This window comes from Balaenoptera physalus (assembly GCF_965194825.1).
Source record: "Balaenoptera physalus genome assembly, chromosome: 13".
NCBI lineage: Eukaryota > Metazoa > Chordata > Mammalia > Artiodactyla > Balaenopteridae > Balaenoptera > Balaenoptera physalus.
In genome coordinates this window covers 62,491,915-62,501,216 of record NC_138892.1, presented here as the reverse complement: position 1 = coordinate 62,501,216, position 9,302 = coordinate 62,491,915, and the positions used below count along the sequence as shown (strand labels likewise).

Here is a 9,302-nt window from a genome sequence, read left to right as displayed (position 1 = left end):
TCCTTTAAATAATACATCCTTTACATCATTTAGCTCTTCATCTTTTTGGCCATTTATTTGTTAAATAAACTAGGTTAACTGTCCTGTAGAGTTTTCCATTCTTTGGCTTTTGTGATTGCATCCTCTGATGTCATTCCCCATGTTACTCTCTCCTCTATATTCCTGTAATCTGGAATCTTAAATCTGGAAGAATAATAAGTTTATTTTGTGTATTTAAACTTTTCCAGAAGTAGATGTAGTTGAAAGTGTATAAGATTGAGTATTACATATATATACATCCATAAATATATACATTTGCAGAGTGGTTGCATCATTTTGAGTTTCCAACAGCAGTGTATGAGCGTTCTGTTTGCTCCATACTGTTGCCTTGGTATCCTCAATTATTTTGATGTTAGCCATTCTAATAGTATGTGGTTTTATCTCTGTGGGCTTTTAAAATTTAATTTATTTAAACTTAAAAAAACCCTCACGAAAACAGTTCACCCATTTCTCCCACTCCCACTCCTTCCCCCGCCTCTGGCAACAATCAATCTGATCTCTGTATCTATGAGCTTAGTTTTTAAATTTTTGAAAATTTGTTTTTTAGATTCCACATATAAGAGAGATTTTGCAGTACTTGTCTTTCTCTGTCTGACTTATGTCACTTAACATAATGCCCTAGAGATCCATCCATGTTGTCACAAGTGGCAAGGTTTCATTCTTTATACCCATAGACAATATTTACATATTTTAAAAATGCCTAAATTGTACACATTTGTCTATCAAAATAAATTTCAGGGCAAATCCCCAGCCACCTAATTGAAGATGTTTCTGTGCTTTGGGGGGGGACAATTTGTGTGTATGAGTTTGCGTATGTGTGTGTATACTCTTTTCCTTCAGGTGTTTCAATTATTCTTGTGTTGAATTTACTTTGTCTTCTTTATCTATATATCCTCTTGATCCTCCTTTAACCCCTCATTAACTCCCTCTATGACCCCCATTCTCTTTTCTCTATATTCTCCCATATGCCCTTTGTTGTGCATTCAGCACATCTATTGTCCTTTGTACTGACATCAACTTGGCCTTCATTTCCCTGCTGGCTTTGTTTTTCTCTCTGCCTCATATCTGACTTCTGTAAGTAATGTTTTATCTTATTGTCTCATTATATGCTTTTTCTTCTTTAATTTTATAGAGGGTTTGTTTTATTTTGGCAATATTTTTAGTGACTTTGTTCTGATGAGTGATCATTATCTGCCTTTTGTTTTTCCTGTTCATTTCATTTTTGAATGTGTATCCTCTTTAGTGAGTCCTGGAACAATTCCTTTCTGACTAGTGCTCATCTTTGAATGAGGTGAACTCCTTCTAGACCAGTCGTTTGCAGAAAGTATTCTGGGGAGTGAGCTGGGGGGCCATATTCAGGTTAACAGGCTGTGCGAAAAATTCTCTTATTCCTTAAAAACCTTGCCCAACAAATCACTGCAGAGTGACTTAAGTTCACAGTCTATCTGCTTTTTTTCCCTCTTATTAACAAAATGCTGCCAATAGGCCTTGTTTCTGATTTGTTATTCAATTCTACTTCCCAGTTTCTAGAAAGTTCATGACAAATGTGGTCCTGCCTCAGGTCCTACTCCCAGTTCTGACTGCTGCAAACAAGGGATTCTTGGATTTGCACCTGAGGACCTGTCCTTCACATTGACCTAGTTGTGTTAAATGAGTCAACAGTGCCTGGCATGCAGTAAAACCTCAACATCAGGCTGCTCCTATAGCTTGTGTTCAGCTACTGTCTTGATGAAGATTTTCTTGTATACCAGGAGCTGAAAAAAAACAACAACCAAAAGCCAAAATAACAAACTGAGAACAACCAACTCTCCCTGTGACTGGATACTCCTTCACCACTTAGCGGGGCTTGCTCTGAACCTAGAGATCAGCCCAAGGTTAAGGCTTAAGACCTTCTCAAGACTTTTCTGGGCATGTGTCTTGTCTGGACCTAGGCACAGTTTTCTAAATTCTCTCATACACACAGCTGCTCCTGAATGTCCTCATTTCCCAGAGTCCCACTCCAGCTTAGCCTCTAGACCTTAGATGGTCAGAGGGTCTCTTGCGTATCTTCTCCCGTAGTCTTTTGCCCCAGGCCTCTGTGGGTTTGTAGTCTGCCCTGCAGTTTTTACTAACTGTACCTGCTGCTTCTCTTGCCTGCATTTGGATTTATGTGGAACAAAGGTGAGAATCTTGTATCACTTCTTCAGGAATGCCCCAGATGTGTTTGAAGAGACTTGCACAGTAATTTGAAAATAATCTGCATCTGCTCTCTGGTTCAAGATGCATGTGCTGAGTGTGGAGAGTGGCCAAGAGGAGCAATTGGGTTTGAGAGGGGACTGGAGGGTGGGAGAGGGGTGGGGGGAAAGATCTAGAACAAGGCTGCTGCTTGCTCAAGACCACAACTACACCAGGTATAGGGCAGGGCAAGTGCTAGGAAAATTGTCACAAAGCTTTTGCTATCGTTTTGAAGATGGATTTCCTTGACTGGGCATTTGCTTGTTTGTTGTAAAATTTTGAGTGTTTTCCAGAGCTCCTACAAAGTTTGTTCAGACAGCTTCTGGTTGTTTTTTCAATGTTTCTTTCACAAAAGGAGAGCTTGGTGGTTTACAGTCTGCCATTTTGCTATCAGCACATGCACCATAAGATTTTAATAAGATAAATCCATGTGTACATATTATTTTGCAACCTGTTTATTATTCATTGCTATAGTCTATATATTTTTCCTGGTCAGTATTTTCTTTCCATTATTCCTCACGGGTACATAATAATATAAATACTAAGTGGGCTTAGATTTTGGAACCCAATTGTCACATACCTGCTGTTGGGGAAGTTCTGGGCAAAGTGAGGAGGTACCAATGTGAGAGGCTGCCCACTTTGCTGGGGGAATGGTTATAGGTGAATACAGCAGGATACTGATACAAAAGGATCCAGATTCACCCTCTTTATATTATTGAATCCAAGAAACTTTTGCTTGTGTTGTAAGCGCCTGGGGGCAAGGGAGATAATGGTCCCTCATGAGGAAATAGGGAATGGTGTGGACAAAATGCAGCCCAAGTGAATAATGAGCTTTGCACCATATCCTGAGTTTTCATTACCCATTCAGAGAAGTCACTGTAGCCAGAGCACACCAGAGAGATGAAGGACTCAGCTTCATCCATCTCCGCAAGAGTCTTAAGGTGTGAGAAGGTAGATATTTCCATTCTCGTTTTGCCTTCACACTTTAAGAAACCAGAATCTGAGTTTTGTGATGGTTTGACCAGCTCTCCTGCCTTTAATTTTCCCTGCTGGGAAGATGGGATTCACATCCATGTACATATTTCTTCCTGCATTTGTAGTATTTCTTCAAGATACATTTCTAGAAATAGAATTTCAGTTCAGCAGTATATACACTTTAATTACCCTTGATACACCTTGTCAGGCAAGTTTGTTGGTCATGAAGTTAACTCTAAGTAAAAATCAAACATCTTACTCTCTTGTTAAATGTCATTTTGCTATGGTAGGCCAGAAATACCTTTCCCCTACTGGACATTGAGAGTTGATCCCTTGGGCATGAGTGGAATGATCTTAGAGAAGAAGGAAGAGAAACTCAACAATTACTTCTTGGTATGGGCAATTAAAAGAAGAGTATACAATATGGTGGACCATATTCTTCCCATTACATTTGCCAAACATTTAGATGAAATCTTATCCATGAAGGAAATCTGAGCATCCCAAAGCTAAGTGGCTGTTTGTCGAAGTTCTCTAAAGGAGGGGGGTGAAGCACATGGGGATTGGGAGTACGCTTCATTCCTGAAAAGGCATTTGCCCGGTGAAAACCGCAAGAACCATTGGTAACAAAGCAAGGCAATATGAAACCACGCATTATAGTATAAATCTGCTTTATTTAGCAATCCAAGTGAGCAAAGAGCAGAGGAAGCATCACAGGGATAGAGACCCCCGTACATCATAGAACTAGTCACTTGTGCTTTCATGATCACTGCAAGGGAGGAACACAACACCTGTGAGATGGGACATACTGGGCCAGTGGAAAGCTAGGGGCATTGCCCTGTTCTGGAGTAGGACCCAGACAGTGACCTTCCGATGGTGAGCAATGGAAGCTCAGATGCGGCAGGTGTTGGCGGACAGGACATGAGGGCACTCAGCAACTTCAGTTCGAACTCAAGGAGTAAGAGAAGAAAGAAGCAGGAGAGAGGAAGCAACTGGAGGAAAGGGCAGTGAAGCTGGAGAGGGAGCCTGAGACACTGTGGGACCCCGAGCCCATGGCAGGTGTTCAATGCCTGTAGCCCTTCCTGCTGGAGGAGGAGGTGGTGGTGTATTTGATGGCGGAACTGCTGCCCCCGGAGGAGCTGAGGCCACCCCCTGTGGCTCTGCCACTGCCGGAACTGAAGCCACCTCCAATGCCGTGACCACTGCTGTAGGAGTAGCCACTGCCTCCGCCCAGGCCTAAGCCGCCGCTGACACCGCCGGCACCGCCATAGCCACTGGAGACGGTGGACTGTACCACGGCTGGAGAGGCAAGGGGACAAGGCCATGACAAGACATGGTGAGCTCACTCTGCCACACAGAGTCCAGTCAGAAGGGCACAAGGGCAAGGGAGGGAGGCAAGTGAAGGTACTTACAGATGTTGACTTGTCCAACGCCTTCCCCATCCAGCCTAGGAGAGAGGAGACACAGCCATCATGAGACCTCAGAGCCAGAGCTGGACCAGCGTGGGAAGCTTGGGCGTGAGGAGAGCCCATGGGGAACGTGCCTTCTAAGTGCTTTTCTGGGAGTGGCATTATGGCCACGACTAGAGCGCCTTCCACTGGTGCTCACTGGCTGGACACCTTGGACATGGACCCAGATGTTTGAGGAGGTTGTGTGAGTTACTCACCTGCACTCTTCGCCTTCCAGCAGCTTCCTGTAGGTGGCGATCTCCACGTCCAGAGACAGCTTGACATTCATGAGCTCCTGGTAGTCCTTCACTAGCTGCGCCATATCCTGCTTGGCCTTCTGCAGGGCGTTCTCCAGCTCGGCCAGCTTGTTCTTGGCGTCCCTGAGGGCCAGCTCCCCACGCTGCTCAGCATCGGCGATGGCGGATTGCAGGTTGGCGCACTAGAGGGGAAGATGGGCAGATGAACCTGCAATCTGGACTCCTGAGGAGACGAAGCATGGTTCTTCTTTCCCAGTGAGGAAGAGCTCTAGAGCCCAGATTCCATGGAAGAGGACGTTTGATTCTTTTTGTCCAGTCTTTTTCCATTCTGCAAACCTGAACTAGTCTAGGAGCTCCCTATGCACTTCTGTGTTAACCACCCTAAAGAGGATGGAGGTGGTGACTGCTGGAAGATACTACAGCAGACCCAAGACCAGGGGACATTGGAAGAAATGGACCCACTGGCTTCTTCTGAATGTGGACAGTTTGGGTAAGTTCATGTGGATGCACACGAACTCACACAGAACCACAGACACCCACAGTGAGGAGATGATTTCACTTTAAACTGTTGCGACCTTGCCTTCCTTCCACTTCACATGTTTGGAAAGCCCTCATTTGTCCTGTGTCTTTTCTCAGCTTCTTTTTCACATCGAATCTGAGCATATTTGCAGCAATCTTCCTCACACTTTCTGGCCTGACCTTCTCTTTGCCAACTTGTGTCTTGCATTCCCAAACCAATCATTCCTCTTATGGAATCTCATTTCAGTGCCTCAAGACTGTATCTTTGTACCGCTGACCAGTTGGGATTGGTCCTGTCATGCAATTGTTTCCTGCTCTTGGGTTGGGATCCATCTCTCTAACCTGTGGGAACTCACTAAGGGAGGAAGTACATGTCCTCCTCTCCCTGCTGTTCCCTCAGTGCCCAGGAATTCCCTACATGGTGGTAGATGATCCCTGGTGGCCTAGGAAGGAAAGGATGCTTTTCTCCTCCATGGTCCCCACCATACCTGCTTCTTGACGTGGTCGATCTCAGATCGCAGCCTCTGGATCATGCGGTTGATCTCAGTGATCTCCTGCTTGGTGTTGCGCAGGTCGTCCCCGTGTCTGCCCGCCGTCAACTGCAGCTCCTCGTACTGTAAACCAGAGGGAGAGAGGGTGGTGTCCATGGGCTTCACAGGACACTAATCAAGGTTTTCACAAATCGAAACGAATGGTTTGTCCACAAGGCGTTTTAAGAAAATTGGTGTTACAAGGTCATGGACACTGTACACCCATCACACACCATCCTTGGTAGGACCACTGACTGCCTGGTTCTCTTCAGGACCAGAACATCCTCTGTAGTGTTTCTGAGAACCAGCATTGGGGTGAAGCTAAAGCAAAGATCCCTTGGTCTTTATCTACGGTAGCTTTTGTCCTACATTTAGGTTCTTTGACTTACTAGACGTGGACATAAATACTGTAAAGATCTACTCTGTTGGTTCAGGGTACACGTCCATTGAGAGGACCCCCGCTTCCTAGATGGAGATTTCCTGAGTGGAGTCTCGGGAAGCCTTGCTGGTCTCCAGCGGGGAGGCACAGGGATTCTTCTCCAGCTTCCCCCTCACTGCTCACCTTGCACTTGTACCAGCACTCAGCCTCTTCCCGGCTCCTGCAAGCGATCACCTCATATTGCGCTTTGACTTCAGCGATGATGCTGTCCAGGTCCAGGGTGCGGTTGTTGTCCATGGAGAGGACCACAGACGTGTCTGAGATGTGGGTTTGCATCTGAGCCAGTTCCTGCACAACAAGAGATCGTCAGATCCCCTTTTCCCATGACATTTACAGAGGCACCCAAGCCTAAGATTTTCCATTTTTGCAAATCTCTTTAGAGTCAATAAAACAGAGTGTGGAAAGATGCTTACTGCTTCATAGAGGGCTCTGAGGAAGTTGATCTCATCTATGAGAGCGTCTGCCTTGGTTTCTAGTTCAACCTTATTCATGTAAGCAGTGTCCACATCCTGGGGAAGAAGCCAACAACTTGGGATCAGATGAGCCGAGCCCTCCTTCCCAGTCTGCTCCTCCTTTAATCTCCCCGATTATTCTTTTCCCAGAGTCCTCTCCTTCGGCAAAGAAACATGAACCCCTGATCTTACTCATCTCACCTTCTTCAGATTCACAAATTCATGCTCTGCTGACATGCGCCTGTTGATTTCATCTTCATATCTGGAATTAGAAAGGGTAAAACCTAATTGAGTCAGTGGTGAAGGTTATACAGAAAAGGCAGCCTGGGATCCCAACTTCCCACAATGGATATATCCAAATGGAGCTTTCCTGCCAGTAAGCCTAAAAGACGAATTCTGTGGTCCCTCAATTGTTTACATCTTTACTCTCCCCATCCACCTGTATGGCCCTTTTGTTCTTCGGGGTTTGTGTTTAGGCAAGAATTGTGGTTTCATTTCCATGGACATGTTTTACTAAGAACCATGCCCTCATTTGGACCTGGTCATCTAATAGACTTGAAGCGTGGGCTTCAGGAAACTGAGCCCTTTTCTCTCCTGTAACTCACTTCTTCTTGAAGTCCTCTACCGTGTCCTGCATCCCCCTGAACTCGGAGTCCAGGCGGCTTCTCTCCGTGACAAGGCTGTCCAGCTGTCTCCTGAGATTGTAGATGTACTGCTCGAACAAAGGCTCCAGGTTGTGACTCACGGTGTTGGTGCCCTGCTCCTGCAGCAGGGCCCACTTGGTTTCCAGGACCTTGTTTTGCTGCTCCAGGAATCGGACCTGGAGGAAGACAAGATGGTTATCTGTGCAACAAAGGAAAGAAGGAAGGAAGGAAGGAAGGAAGGTAGGAAGGCAGGAAGGCAGAAAGAGAGGTGGGTTGACTGTGCCCAAGCAGGTCTGGTGGTCCCCGTGGTGCTGGGCTACTCCAGAGCGTGCACAGCGGCTCAGGCTGACGGTGCTGCGCCCCTGACTGTTTGCCTTCACACCACACAGATCTCACTGGCCACGTTGCCCCAGGGAGCTAGCAGACAGTCCCTCTTCTCCATTACGGAGCCTGTCAGTCAGTGACTTTCAACATTTCTTTTCTTCCTCTTGATAAGCACAATCACAAATGTACTTTAAAATAGTATTTCTCTCGTATATTGCACAGAGTTATTTTATAGAGTGTATCTCAGCTAAAGGGATGTCAAATGTTTAGAATCTAATGGTTAAATTCCAACCCTATTGATGATTGGATTTAACCTTCTTTCCCATCTAGTGCATGAGTCCCTCTAAAACAAGCTCCCTTAATGCTCATGATCTGGTTCTACAAGTTAAGTATTTTTATGCACATATACCTGTTTCTGAGTCTTTTTTTCCTGACATTTCCTTTGGGTTTTTGTCTTCTTTCCTTCCCCGCCACCACCCCAACTAAGGCTCAAGTGCAGTTTCCACTGTAATTCCCTTTTTAATTTCTTAGACCCTTCAGAAGATCAAGCTAACTCATTCCATTCTCTCAGTTCCTTTCCTTTGCTTGAGGGTTATCAAGAGTGGAGAATGCTTCCCAGGCAGGAATGAAGACATTCAAGGGATCAGTAGCTGTAAATGATTTCCATCACCTTCTGCCTGTGGTCCACATGGAGCCTATCCTGCATCCCAGTGGACAGCTGGCCCGAGTCCCCTCCTCCCTCTCTGCCGAGGCTCCCCCTGGTAGGACGTTGGTTGCGTCCCTCCACTGGGGACTCTGAAATCCCAGTGGAGGGCAGGTGCTCCCGGCTCACCTTGTCGATGAAGGAGGCGAACCTGTTGTTGAGGGTCTTGATCTGTTCCCGCTCCTCAGTCTTGATTCGCTGGATGGTGGGGTCGATTTGCAGGTTGAGGGGAGTCAGGAGACTCTGGTTGATGGTGACCTCTTGGATGCCTCCAGGGGGACAGATGGGGAAGCCAGGGCCCAAATAGCCAATACCAAAGCCAGCTCCACCACCGAGCCCATAACCACCACTAGCTCCACTGCCAAAACCAAATCCACTCCCAGCTCCACCTCCAACGCCATAGCCGCCTCCAGCGCTGCCGCCATATCCACCACGGTAGCCACAGCCGACCTCTCCGAGGGAGATCCTCTTGGAGCCCCCCACGCCATAGAGGCTGCGGCTGCCAAAGCCAGCTCCTCCACCCACTCCAGCGAGCCCACCACTGCCCCTGGTGTGGGACACGGGCACGCTGCTGAAGCCAGAGCGGCTGACCCCAGGGACTCTGGCTGAGCCGGCACTGAAGACACGGCGGCTGCTGCTTTGGCTCTTCACGGTGGATTTGGAAGTCATGGTTCCTGAAGTCGAAGAGGCTGAGGAGGGCGTGAGAGGTGGAGGGTAGAGCTGAGAGGAGCAGACTGGTGAGACGAGGTTGCCAGCAGTGG

General features: G+C 46.8%; 1 protein-coding gene across 1 annotated transcript; it reads right to left on the bottom strand.

Moving 5' to 3' along the window:
- Positions 1-3,879: 3,879 nt before the first annotated feature.
- Positions 3,880-9,302, bottom strand: LOC309641167 (keratin, type II cytoskeletal 6A-like). The gene is made up of 9 exons (XM_082420908.1): positions 8,671-9,302; positions 7,476-7,690; positions 7,072-7,132; positions 6,832-6,927; positions 6,542-6,706; positions 5,938-6,063; positions 4,892-5,112; positions 4,638-4,672; positions 3,880-4,524 (listed from the first exon to the last, which is right to left on the bottom strand). The coding sequence occupies exons 1-9, from the start codon at positions 9,208-9,210 to the stop codon at positions 4,289-4,291; spliced, it is 1,695 nt and encodes a 564-aa protein (XP_082277034.1). The 5' UTR covers positions 9,211-9,302; the 3' UTR covers positions 3,880-4,288.